Here is a 14,306-nt window from a genome sequence, read left to right on the forward strand (position 1 = left end):
TTCATCATCAGCAAATAGGGATAGTTTGAATTCTTCTTTTCCTATTCGTATCCCTTTAATTTCTTTGGACTGTCTAATTGCTCTGGCTAGAGTTTCAAGGATGATATTGAAAAGAAGTGGTGAAAGAGGGCATCCGTGCCTTGTTCCAATTTTTAGGGGGAATGCTTTCAGTTTTTCACCATTTAGAATGATATTAGCCATGGGCTTAGTGTAGATGGCCTTTACAATGTTAAGGAATGTTCCCACTATCCCTATTTTTTCTAGTGTTTTGAGTATGAAGGGGTGCTGTATTTTATCAAATGCTTTTTCTGCATCTATTGAAATAATCATGTGATTCTTGACTTTAAGTCTATTGATATGGTGAATTACATTTATTGATTTCCTGATGTTGAACCAACCTTGCATCCCTGGGATGAAATCCACTTGATCGTGGTGCACTATCTTTTTAATATGTTTTTGTATGCGATTTGCTAAAATTTTGTTGAGAATTTTTGCGTTGATGTTCATTAAGGATATTGGTCTGAAATTTTCTTTCCTCGATGTGTCTCTGTCTGGTTTAGGTATCAGGGTAATATTGGCTTCATAGAATGAGTTTGGGAGGGTTCCCTCCTCTTCTATTTTATGGAATACTTTGAGGAGTATTGGAATGAGCTCTTCTTTAAAGGTTTTGTAGAACTCGGCTGAGAACCCATCTGGTCCTGGACTTTTCTTTGTTGGTAGGCTTTTGATGACTTCTTCTATTTAATTACTTGAAATTGGTCTATTTAAATTGTGTATGTCCTCCTCCTTCAGTTTAGGCAATTCATATGTCTCTAGAAACCTGTTGATGTCTTCGAAATTTTTTATTTTGTTGGAGTATAGATTTTCAAAATAGCTTCTAATTATGTTTTGTATTTCAGTCGTGTCTGTTGTGATATTTCCTTGTTCATTCCCAATTTTAGTGATTTGGGTTTTCTCTCGTCTTCTCTTTGTTAGTGTGGCTAAAGGTTTATCAATTTTGTTTATTTTTTCGAAGAACCAACTATTTATTTTGTCAGTTTTTTGTATTGTTTCTTTTGTTTCAATTTCGTTGATTTCAGCTCTGAGTTTAACTATTTCCTGTCTTCTACTACTTTTGGTGCTGGTCTGTTCTTCTTTTTCTATGGCTTTGAGCTGTAGTGTTAGGTCGTTTATTTGTTGAGTGTTACTTCTGTTATCGAATGCGCTCCATGAAATAAACTTTCCTCTAAGTACTGCTTTCATAGTGTCCCAGAGATTTTGATATGATGTTTCTTTGTTCTCATTTACCTCTAAGAATTTTTTAATTTCCTTCCTAATATCTTCTGTTATCCATTCATCATATAATAGCATATTGTTTAATCTCCAGGTGTTGGAGTAGTTTCTGTTTTTTACTCTTTCATTTATTTCTAACTTCAATCCATTATGATCTGATAGAATACAAGGTAGTGTCTCTATCTTCTTGTATTTGCTAACATTAGCATTGTGGCATAATATATGGTCTATTTTAGAGAAGGATCCATGTGCTGCTGAGAAGAAAGTGTATTCGCTCTTGGTTGGATATAAATGTCTGTTAAGTCTAAATTATTGATTGTGTTATTGAGATCTATGGTTTCTTTGTTCAATTTTTGTTTGGAAGATCTGTCCAGTGGTGAGAGAGGCGTGTTAAAATCACCTAGTATTACTGTGTTACGGTCTATTTGGTTTCTAAAATTGAGAAGAATTTGTTTGACATACATGGATGAGCCATGTTTGGGGCATAGATGTTTATGATTGTTATATCTTGCTGATTTATGCTTCCCTTAAGCAGTATGAAATGTCCTTCTTTATCCCTTCTGACTAACTTTGGCTTGAAGTCCACATTATCTGAAATGAGGATGGATACTCCAACTTTTTTGCTGAGTCCATGTGCATGGTATGTTTTTCCCCATCCTTTCACCTTTAGTCTATGGGTATCTCTTTCTATGAGGTGAGTCTCTTGCAGGCAACATATTGTTGGATCTTTCTTTTTAATCCAATCTGCCAGTCTATGTCTTTTGATTGATGAATTCAGGCCATTAACATTCAGGGTTATTATTGAGATATGATTTGTATTCCCAGTCATTTGGTTCATTTTTTAAATTTTATTTATTTATTTATTTTTTGACACAACTTGGTTCCCCTTTTATTTGACAGTTCCTTTAGGATAATTCCTCCCTTTGCTGATTTGCTTCTTTGTTTTTCATCTCTTCCTCATGGAATATTTTGCTGACAATGTTTTGTAATGCTGGCTTTCTTTTTGTAAATTCTTTTAGCTTTTGTTTATCATGGAATGATTTTATTTCATCGTCAAATTTGAAGGTAAGTTTTGCTGGGTATAAGATTCTTGGTTGGCATCCGTTTCCTTACAGAGCTTGAAAAATGTTGTTCCAGGCCCTTCTAGCTTTTGGGGTCTGGATTGAAAAATCTGCTGATATCTGTATTGGTTTCCCTCCGAATGTAATTTGGTTCTTTTCTCTCACAGCCTTTAAAATTCCGTCTTTATTTTGTATGTTAGGTATTTTCGTTATAATGTGCCTTGGTGTGGGTCTGTTGTAATTTTGTGTATTTGGAGTCCTATAATCCTCTTGAACTTGATTTTCCATTTCATTCTTCAGATTTGGGAAATTTCTGATATTATTTCATTGAATAAATTGTTCATTTCTTTGGTTTGTTTCTCTAAGCCTTCCTCAATCCCAATAATTCTCAAATTTGGCCTTTTCATGATATCCCATAGTTCTTGGAGATTCTGTTCATGATTTCTTACCATCTTTTCTGTTTGTTCAACTTTGTTTTCAAGGTTAAATATTTTTTCTTCAATATCTGAGGTTCTGTCTTCCAGGTGTTCTATCCTATTGGTTATGCTTTCTATGGAGTTCTTAATTTGGTTTATTGTTTCCTTCATTTCAAGGATTTCTGTTTGGTTTTTTTTCAATATCTCTAACTCTTTATTGAAATGATCTTTTGCTTCCTGTATTTGCTCTTTTAAGTGTTGATTGGTGCGATCATTCAGTGCCTGCATTTGCTCTTTCATCTCATCATTCAATGCCTGCATTTGCTCTTTCCTCTCATCGTTTGCTTCCCTGATCATTTTAATTATGTACATTCTGAACTCCCTTTCTGTCATTTCTTCTGCCATGCCCACATTGGATTTTATTGATGTAACATCTAGATTTGTTTGGGGCATTTTCTTCCCTTGTTTTCTCGTATTGTTCAGGAATCAGTGGGTCATTAAGACATTGCAGATTTCCTCTATTGACTTATAATGTCCCTGAAGATTGCTAGTATATCCCCTCTTATCCTTCAGTAGCCTGAAGTCTTGGAGGAAGTTGATAATGTGGTGCTCCACAAGGAAGCTGCCTCTCTAGGGTTGGTGACCCTAAGGTGGGGTATATTCCCTGATAGTGGGCAGAGGTGCCTCCTCTTGTTGACCAATGATCATCCAAAGGGGAACTAGGCTGCGGGCTGAGGCAAGGCCTGTTTGTGCCTGTGTCTCTGGTTTTATCGTCCCTGTGGGAAAACCTCACCCGGTGGGGAGGTCTCACTGGTCAGTTCCCCTCCTAGAGGTTCCCCTCAATCTACAAGTACTGCCTGGACTGGGCTGTCTTCCTCTGCAACGTTCCCAGGGGCCCAGACCTACCTCCTGGGCCTGGGAGCCTCACCCTTCGCAGCCAAGCCTCCTTAGGCTGTCTCTCCTCAGAGAATCTGCCCCCAGTTCTGGAAACTTCACTCCACCCCTAGGCGTGTCTCTGTGTGGCTCTTCCAGCAAGAAGCCGGTCCTGGCACCCTGCTCTGCACCTAACCACCTGGCTATGCGGCCCATCCTCTGAGCCGCAACTTGGAGCCCCGTACAATAGCTCAGAGACCCACCACACACCTCCTCCTCCGGACAGCTGCCTGGTTTCTGTCGCTGTCACTAGGAGTTCAAACAACTCACTTCGCGTCTCCTCCTCCTGCCAACCGCCCGTAGCCCTTGGCAGTCACTCGGAGTCCAAGTGACCCACCCTGTTCCTCCTCCTCCTCGGGGTAGCCCCCCGGGTGTTCAGGAGTGGTTGCTTTGAGTCCAAACAACTCACCACTCGCCTCCTCCTCTGGCAACCGCCTGTGGCTCTGATGCAGTCACTCCTAGACCAAGCGACCTGCTGCGCTTCTCCTCTTCCTCCGGGCAACCCCCGGTGTTCAGAAGCAATCGATCTGAGTCCAAACAGCTCGCCACGCAACTCCTCCTCAGGCAGCCGCCCGGAGCCCCAGTGGTCGCTCCGAGTCCAAGCGCCGTACTGAGCAGCCACCTCTACGATGTTCCCAGTTGTCCGTGTTTACCGCTCCAGTGGGAGGAGGGGCGTCTCGCCGGGCAACTCTACTTCACAAAGTTCCCTGCGTTCCGGGGCTACCTCCCCATCCGGGATGCCTCCCCAACAGGAGAGACTCACCCGGCGGCTTTGAGTTGGTCCCAAGTCTCTCACTATCTCCTCTTTTGAATTCTGCGTCCTGGAGCAACATGAAATGCAGCCGCCCTCTAGTCCGCCATCTTGAAACCACTCTCTCATTTTTTGTTGTAGTTTTTGACCTTAAAATTATTTTCTGTATAAGTTTTGGTTTTTAAGTTTTGAATTTCAGAACACACTATTTGTATTCTCTAAGGAAATCTTAAAACATTCTACTGCATTTTATTGTCCTTTATGTGTGTTTGTTTTTAAGTCTTTTCCTTTGGACTTCAAATGTCTTGGACAAGAGCTATGTCATGCACCTTAATACGTATTTTTGAAGTCTGTGAATATATTAGCCAATATATTAGCAAATGTATTTTGGTACTTTGTACCATGTTCTTTTTTTTTTTTTGGCAATACTAGGGATTGAAACTAGAGCTTTGTGCCTGCCACCTTAGCACTGTACCACTGAGCTACACCCCCAGCCCTTTTTAATTTTTTTTTTGAGAATAGGGCCTCGATATATTGTTCAGACTGGCTTCTAATTTGCCATCCTTCTGCCTGAGTAGCTGACTTTACCAGTTACATCCCCAGACTCCCCAACACCTTTTTTTTTTTTTTAACTGAAAAATATTCAGTTAATTATAGGCTCCCACTTATGGTTTCATCTTCAGTTGAGTTTTTTGTTACCAAGTATTACATTTAACCACTGAGCCATATACTCAACTCCCCACCTCTTTTATAAATTTTTATTTTTGAGACAGTGTCTTAGTAAGTTGTTCAGTGCCTTACTAATATGTTGAGGCTGGCTTTGAACTTCAGATCCTCTTGCCTTGACCTCCTGAGTCACTGGGATTACAAGTTCATGCTTCCATACCCAGCAATATTTTTAAATATCGGTTATATCAAAAGATATTCAGCCTGAATTTTATCCTGAAATAATCTCTTAAAATTTAAATTTCAAACATTATAGTAAGAAAACATTCACATTATATGCTTTGGGATGAAGCCAAGAGATCAATTTCTGCTGATTGATAAAAGTAGAATTACTGAAATGTTTATTGATAGGTTTCTCTAATAAAAACAGCACAAAGGTAGTCACAAATACAAAGAGAATAATTAGAACAAGGAAGACTAGAAGAATCTTATCAAACATAGTTCTGGCTTTTGTGTATAAGGATTTGTTTGAACAAATCTGTGTGTGTTATCAGGTGCCTGCAGTGTTATAACATATTTTTCAATATCGAGATTTGTATCTCTTCTTGGTTGTTAATCAGAATTTAAGAATGCATAAAAATGAAACTACTCGAGTTATTTAAGATGATAGCTGAGATCAACTGTAACCTTACATTTGAGAAGTTATGCTGAAATGACAAAGAATTTCATTATTTTGATGCTCAGATGTTAGTAGATGTAATTATGTGGGCTTCCTGCCATAATCCTTTCAGTTTGTTGAAGACATACCCAGAGGTAACACCTGAGAGTTAACTTCTAAGCTGTGGTAAAAAGGAATCTGATTTTCTTGAAAACAACCTGAAGAGCAAACCATGTTGATGTTATATGTAAATTTATTTATTTTTATTTTTAAAAATATTTTTAGATGTTGATAGAACTTTATTTTATGCATTTGTCTATATGTAGACAAATATGTAGACTATATGTAGACAAATTGAACCCAGTGCCTCACACATGCTAGGCAAGTACTCTACCACTGAGCCACAACCCCAGCCCCTGTATATTTATATCTTACCTCATTGCTGTTCTTTGTGTGTATATATACACACACACATATATATATATATCTATAGATATATATATACATGCATGATACACACACACACACACACACACACACACACACACACACACACACACACATGTATAAACTTGTGATTCTCCTGCCTCAGGCTCCCAAGTTGCTGGGATTATAGGTATATACCACTCACTGCACCTGGCTTCAATATGTACTTTAGGAAGAAGGATTTTTTTTTTTTTTTTTTTTGTGGTGCTGTGGATTGAACTCAGGGCCTTGTGCTTGTGAGACCACCAGCACTCTACCAACTGAGCTCTATCCCCAGCCCCAGGAAGAAGGATTTTTTTTTTTATTGTAAACAAATGGGATACATGTTGTTTCTCTTATTTGTACATGGAGTCAAGGCATACCATTTATGTAATCCTAAATTTACATAGGGTAATGTTGTTTGATTCATTGTTATTTTTTTTCCCTTCCCCCCCCACCCCTTCCACCCCTCTTTTCCCTCTATACAGTCCTTCCTCCATTCTTACCACCCTCCTTATCTCTAACCCTAAACCTAACCCTAAGCCTAATGCTAACCCCTCCCACCCCCCATTATATGTCCTCATCCGCTTATTAGCGAGATCATTCGTCCTTTAGTTTTTTGAGATTGGCTTATCTCACTTAGCATGATATTCTCCAATTTCATCCATTTGCCTGCAAATGCCATAATTTTATCATTGGAAGAAGGATTTTTAAGAAAGTAAAATCATTTACATTTTCGAATAGCTGGTCAATGTTCGAATTTCCCTGTTTGTCTCAAAATTCTTGTTAACAGTTTGTTGGAATCAGGATCCAAATAATATCTATACAGTGTAATGTCTCAAGTGTCTTTTGATGTATAGTTCTCCATTCTTATTTTCTCCCCTTCAAAATGTTGAAGAACTTGGGTTATTTGTCTTGCACACTGTCTGGATTTTGCCAACTATGTCCCCATATTGCACATGTTCTTCTACCTGTTTTCTGTATTTGGAAGTTATATTTAAAGGCTTGATTAGATTTCAGTTTTACTCTCTGATAGGAGTACCTAATATGTAGTGTTGTATATTCAGCCAAGAAGCATGTATTTGGTTTTATTTCATTTTATTATTAAATGCCATGTGATGTTTAGTGCCTAGATTTATCATTCATTATGGGTTATTAGTGATTTTTTCCCCGTAACAATTACAGTTGACCCTTGAACAACATGTGTTTGAATTTTGTGGAGCCAGTTACATGGAGGGTTTTATTCTTTTTGTTTGTGTGTGTGTGTGTGTGTGTGTGTGTGTGTGTGATTTGTGACAATTTGAGAAAACTCAAGGTTCTGTGTAATCTAGATGTACCAAAAAAATTTTAAAAATGCTAAGCATGTGGTGAATGAGTTAAATATATGTAGACAATAGTCTTCTATCATTTACTACCCTAAATGTACACGATTCTATCATAAGAACTTAAAAGTCAAAATTTATGGACATGAACCTACTACATGGTACCAGTAACAGTTAAAGGAAATGTAAACAAATGTAAAGATGCAGTATTTAATTCTAAGTGTATAAAATTAATTATAACAATACTATAAGAACACAGTGGCAGCCTCCTATTGCTGTTGTGGTGAGCTCAAGTGTTGCAAGTGTCCTTTTAAAACACTGTAACTGGGCTGGGGAGATAGCTCAGTCAGTAGAGTGCTTGCCTTGTAAGCACGAGGCCCTGGGTTTGATTCCCAGTACCGCAAAAAAAAAAAAACAAAAAAAAAAAACAAAAAAAATACTAACTATAATCATCTCCATGTCTGCAATCTTTTCTCTCCAGTAAATTGATTATCAAGTGATCTGTCAGTGGTTCTGATGTAATTTTCACTGTATTTAATATATATAATACAGAAAATGTGTGTTAATAGGCAGTTTATGTTATTGGTAATATTTTTGATTAATAGCAGGCTATCAGTAGTTAATTTTTAGGAAGTCAAAAGTTTACAGACTTTTGGCCAGACATGGTGGTGCATGCCTGTAATCAAGTGACTTGCAAGGTTTAAGCAGGAGGATCATAAGTTTGAGACCATCCTCAGCAACTTAGCAGGGCCCTAAGCAACTTAGTGAGACCCTTTCTTAAAATAGAAAATAAAAAAGGACTGGGCATGTGGGTAGAACATCCTAGTTTCATCCCCAGTAATCTCCCCACCCCCAAATAGAGGTTTTTGAATTTTTTTATTGTGTGGTTGGGGGTGACTCCTAAGCCCCTAAGTTATTCAAATGTCCACTGTATTTGGTTACCCTGAATAATAGATCTTATAAGGATGGGCTGGAGAAATGATAGATTTCTTTACTAGCAGTTGGTAAAATAACGAATTGAAAATTTAGCATCATCCAAAGGTGATCCAAAGGTGACTGATGAATTTTTAAAAATTATTATAAATACATGGATTTATATGCATTTGAAGCATTTAAATCTTATGTTGTTTTTATTTTTATAGAGGCTTAAATTGTCCTAAGTTCTACATGTTCATTCTTGAGTCCTTTTGACATGATTCCATAAATCCTTTGGTGGCTTTCTTGCTTGGTGCTTTGACAACATATTCATATTATACATTTTCTGTCACAAAGCGGTAATTTGCCATTGTTTTATCTTCTCTAAGAAGGTTTAGTTTCTTTTAGTGGGAAAGAGTATTTAGAAATCCATCTGAAAAAAAAAAAAAAAAAGAAATCCATCTGAGTACTAGAAATATTCTTGCTACTGAATCAGTATCCTTATTTTAAACTTTGGTGGTTGGACAGACCTAGAAAATAATTTTCCATTCTTATTTTTTGAGGTATTTTATATCAATTTAATGTTTTGGTGCAGAGATTGAAACCAGGGCCTTATGCTAAACATGCTACTACAACAGAGCCATACCCTCCCAACCCCTAATATTTCTTTTTTAAGGGGAGGGTGGAAAGAGTCTAGACTGATACTTCCAATTTACATTGAGTCCTGTAGGGTTTTACTTCTTCCATCTTACAGTCTGAGAATTGTAGTACCAAATGATACCAACATAATTCCTCATTTCTTTTATCACATAGCACATATAGAATGCTCTCAGAACTAACAATTATTATAGTAGTCCCCTCTCCCCTGCTTATCTGTGGGGGATATGTTCCAAGACCCTCAGTGGGTGCCTGAAACTACAGATAGTACTGAACCCAATATATACTGGTTTTTTCCATATATGTTTGTGTGTGTGTGTGTGTGTGTGTGTGTGTGTGTATGTATGAGAACTTTATTGTTTATGTGTATGTACAATAGTTTGATTTATAAATTAGGCATAGTAAATAATAACTAGTAATAAAAAGTTATAACAATATACTATAACAAAAGCTATGTGAATATAGGTTTTTTTCTCAGAGTATCTTATTGTTGTATTCACCTTTCTTGTGATGACATGAGATATTAATAATACTTAGGTGATAATGTGAAGTAAGGTGAATTATGTAGTCTTTGTGATAGATCATTAAGTTACTACATGAGAGTTACTTGAACACAAGCATTGTGATACTGCAGTCATTTTGTAAGCAGGACCAGCAACTAAGGGATCGTGGGTGCTTAGTATGGATAGACTGGACAAAGGGATGATTCATGTCCCAAAGCAGGATAGAGTAGGACAATGTGAGGTTTCATCATACTACTCAGAATGGTACACAGTTTAACAAGGTATGAGTTATTTATTTCTGGAATTTTCCATTTAATATTTTTGGATCCCAACTGGCCACAACTAACTTAAACCATGAAAAACAAACCTGAAGATAAGGAGACTACTATACTGTAGTATAGGATTTCTCCTCAGGATAACTTTCCATGTGGGGTGAACAGTTACATTCCTGTTTTTAATTCACATGAAATAATTCAACTTCATATGTATGGATTTGTAGCTTGGTATATAGTTCATATTTCATCACAATTTTTAAGGATTCACTTTTATAAATTAATATTTTATAACTATGGTGGTTACATATTCAATAATAAAATCTATAAAGCAAAGGATATTTAGAGAAATTTATATTCTATCAGGGTTCCTAGCCTCCTCCTTTCTATCCCCTGTCATAAGTTTCTCTTTATTTATTTTGATACTAGGGAGTGAACCTAGGGGTACTTATCAACTGCCCACATACCTAGACCCCCTCCCCCCCTTTTCATTTTGAGACATGATCTTGCTGAGTTGCTGAGGCTGCCTTTGAACTTGTTCTCCTCCTCCCTCAGCCTCCCGAGCCACTGGGGTTACAGTTGTGTGCCATTGCACCTGCCTCAGAAGTCTCTATTTAAAAAATGTTTTAATTTTTATTTCTCCATCCATCCGTTTATCAGTCTCCCCTCCCATCTTAGATGAGCATTAGCATATTGTACATACTTTTCTTCACCTTATTATTTTTGCCTTACAATATACCCTGGATCTTATACCATTCTTTATTGCATGTGTTGTGAATTGGAGATATCACTCTATGAGGATAAAACTTGACTGTTGAATAGTGGGAAAAAAATCTTGGATATTACAACTGTTTGTGGTTCTCCAAAGAGCCACAGTATACAAGCAGATATACGATATACATGGGATTAAACTTTCATAAGGGTGTATATGTATAATAAAAGAAGTTAAGAAACTGCTCTATAGAGAATAGAGCATTTCTCAGTTCTTCAAAAGTGTATACTTTTGGGGGCTGGGGTTGTGGCTCAGTGGTAGAGCACTTGCCTAGCATGTGTGAGGCACTGGGTTTGATTCTCAGCACCGCATATAAATAAATGAATAAAAATTAAAATCTACCAACATCTAAAAAAAATAAAATAAGTTCTTTTTTTTTTAAGTGTTTACTTTTTATTTAAGAACGTATAACTAGTCCCCTGTTGGTCAACATTTGGGTTGTTTCCATTCCTTTACGATTACCAACAGTACTACAGTTAACTTGTGTTCTGTATTTTTACTGGTGCATCTTAGAGATAAGATTCCAAAAAGTCAGATTCCTAGGTCAAATGGTAATTGCCTACTTAATTTTGGTAGATATTGCCAAATTCCTGTTAAGGTAAATGTTCTAGTTTGTACTAGAGAATGTGTTCTAAATTGGTTTATTGTGAGGTATTGATGCTATTTATAAGAAGCTTATCAATTTTCTAAATAACTATAAGAAATATAATATTCTATTGCAAATGAAAACTTTCCCATTATTTTGCTTATCAGATTGTATCAAAATTATTGCTCTCCTTACTTACTAGTTGTTTATAAAAGAACAATAGTACATCTGCCCAAAAGATCAAATGGTCATAACTAATTTTTTTTTTTTTATTATTGGTACCACAGATTGAACCCAAGGACATTTAGCCACTAAGCACATCCCCAGCCTGTAACTTACTTTTTAAATTTTTGTTCTATGTCCAGTCATTTTCAGTAAAGACCATTGCTAACATAAAGGACTTTTTTTTTCAAATAAATGTTGCACATATATTTTTAAACACTTAAGAAATTTTATATATAATATTAAGTTTAATATTTAAAATGAAATATTTAAATGTTTTCACATTAGCCAAAAGATAGAACTTTTCATTATTTATTTATTTATTATGGTAGGGATTGAAACAGGGCCCTTGTACATACTAGGCAGGTACTCTATCACTGAATTTATATCCCCAGTACATGATAGAACTTTAAAAATAGTTACAAAATATTTTTAACTGATAAATAAGAACAAAAAATTAAACTAAAAGAAGTTTTTCCCCCTGAGGGATACAGATTTTGCACTGGCCTATTTCACTTAAGTTTTTCGAGTACTTTAAGTTGAGTAAGCTGTCTAGATTTCTTCAGCTCACTGTTTTTATGAAGCTATTAGATCATGTGGCAAAAATCCCTTGGTATGTGAAAGTACTTCTTACATTTTCAATCATTTAACTCAATGACTTTCAGTTTAATGATCTGAAGGTTGGTGTATAATAACTCAAATTGATGATAATAGATTGAAACAGTCGACCTATTGTCCTTCAGATAATTTTTATGCACCTAAAACAGGGGTTGGCACATAGTAGGCACTCAAATTTGTTGAATAAATAAATTACTATGGAGCTGCCACCATTGATGTGTAGCAAATGGTTAATGAAGAAAGGAGTTAGAATATCTGACTATTTTACGTGTGAAAACCAGTCTTAAAATTTACCAGGTAACCAAGTTTTCTAGAACACATTAAACTGTTTAGAGGTTAGAGATTAAAAAAATAGAATTCTAAGATTAAATGAAATTATGGCAGTTGTATTGGGGTATTTAAGGTCTTCATTTTATTAAAGCATTATATTATTGCACAGGTACTCTCAGCTAGAATAGTTTTCATACTAGTTCTCTAAAAATTGGAATGAATTTATAATTTTTAAAATTAATATGGATAGCATTTTTCTCTTTTGTAGGCATTTGGGATCACAACTTTGTGAATTAGAAAAACTGATAGATAAAATGATGATTGCAGAATTTTCTACTTACTCTCACAGTGACTTAAATAGACCACTGGAAGATGATTGTCAAGTTTTAGAAGAGGTATGTGTTTTTGAACTATAGAATGAAATCGATGTCAATGCTAAGTATTAATTACTAACAGCCTTAGTTTAGAACACTTTCTTCAGATTTTAATGAGCAAAATTACCTTGAATTTCAGGGTCTGTCAAACCTATGAAGTCCATTATTAGTACAAATAAGTGTTCAGTTTCTTACGATATTTGAGAATGAAATTATTTTATAGCTTATATAGAAACAATTAAAATGAAGTCTTTCTAGCTTATAAATGAAGTTCAAAATACAGATACAAGATGAATGAATTTATAATCCATGTGTGCATTCATTTACTGACTTTCATCTTTTGTTAAAGGTAATCATATAATATGATAATAAAGTTCATTGAATGCCTATTGTGTATGTTTCATGTATATACATATGATATACATATGTCATATCAAGGCTACACTTACCTGGTAACTTTAGTGCTAATCATTGCCAAAAACTAGTTTTAAAAAATATCTAAAAGTTTCTGACTAATAATAGCCCAAGTAGTTAAGGAGATGTACATGTTAGAGTTTGACTTTCCAGTTAAGTGTTCACCTCGTCAATCTAGTGTTCTAGAACATGAATCTAAAAGCACAGGGCTCAGGAAGTATTTATTGGTTATCCAGGTTTAAGAATATTTTCTTTTTATGGAAACTAGGCCAAAAATATCCTTATATTGGTTTGCTCCAAATCGGCTTCATTTGATCCCATGTAGTGGAATTGAATTTGTCTGTTTTAGAACATTGGCTCCTAAAATCTGATGACAAGATTGCTGTGGGAGGAATTTTTCAGACTCAAGAAATACTACATTCAGGATAGAGATCTGAGAATCATCAAAAATCTTTGATGCTGAGTATTTCTATCTCTAAATAATATTTCAAATTTAAAAATATGAAATTACATATTTTTCTTTCATTTTAATAGGAAAGACTAGTATCTCTTGTATTTGGACTTTTAAAACAAAGAAAACTTAATTTTTTAGAAATCTATGGTGAAGAAATGATTATTACAGCGAAGAATATCATTAAGCAGGTAATTGTGCATATTTCTTTGATACATGGTCAGGAATTCTTGTGAAGTTTATGTTGTCTAGTAATACATGCAGTATGCATTATAATGGTAATACTTGCTCTTTTATGTAAAAGTTGAAAATATGGAAAAATATAAGAAAGAAAAACAGCCTTACCAGCCAAGATTATAATTTAAAGAATGCTTCTATTTGTAGATCATTAATTGAATTTTTAGATTGTTTGTTATAATGATTTACATGATTTTTTATTTATTTATATTTATTTATATGTGATGCTGAGAATCGAACCCTGTGCCTCACACATGCGTAGGCAAGTGCTCTACCACTGAGCTACAACCCCAGTCCTATACATGATTTTGAACATACATTTCAGTTAGAATCAACTTAAGCATTTTCTTGTATTATGCAAGTCTTCAGAGGCATTAGTTTTAATAATTACATAAAATTCCATTACATTTATGTTGAATAAACTTACTTAGCATTTCTTATATGTAGAATATTTAAGTTGGTTTCAGTTTG

General features: G+C 35.4%; 1 protein-coding gene across 6 annotated transcripts in view; it reads left to right on the plus strand.

The window, feature by feature from the left end:
• Positions 1-14,306, plus strand: part of Vps54 (VPS54 subunit of GARP complex) — a 98,230-nt gene that overhangs the window by 40,300 nt on the left and 43,624 nt on the right. For all 6 annotated transcript variants that reach the window (XR_007104623.1, XM_047522267.1, XM_047522268.1 and 3 more), the window contains 2 exons: positions 12,628-12,754; positions 13,682-13,789. Coding sequence is in view for 5 of the 6 variants with exons in the window: in XM_047522267.1 (XP_047378223.1) it covers positions 12,628-12,754; positions 13,682-13,789 (235 nt within the window). In the remaining variant the exon portion in view is untranslated. The remainder of the gene's footprint in view (positions 1-12,627; positions 12,755-13,681; positions 13,790-14,306) is intronic.

Source organism: Sciurus carolinensis, chromosome 13 (assembly GCF_902686445.1).
Source record: "Sciurus carolinensis chromosome 13, mSciCar1.2, whole genome shotgun sequence".
Taxonomy (NCBI): Eukaryota; Metazoa; Chordata; class Mammalia; order Rodentia; family Sciuridae; genus Sciurus; species Sciurus carolinensis.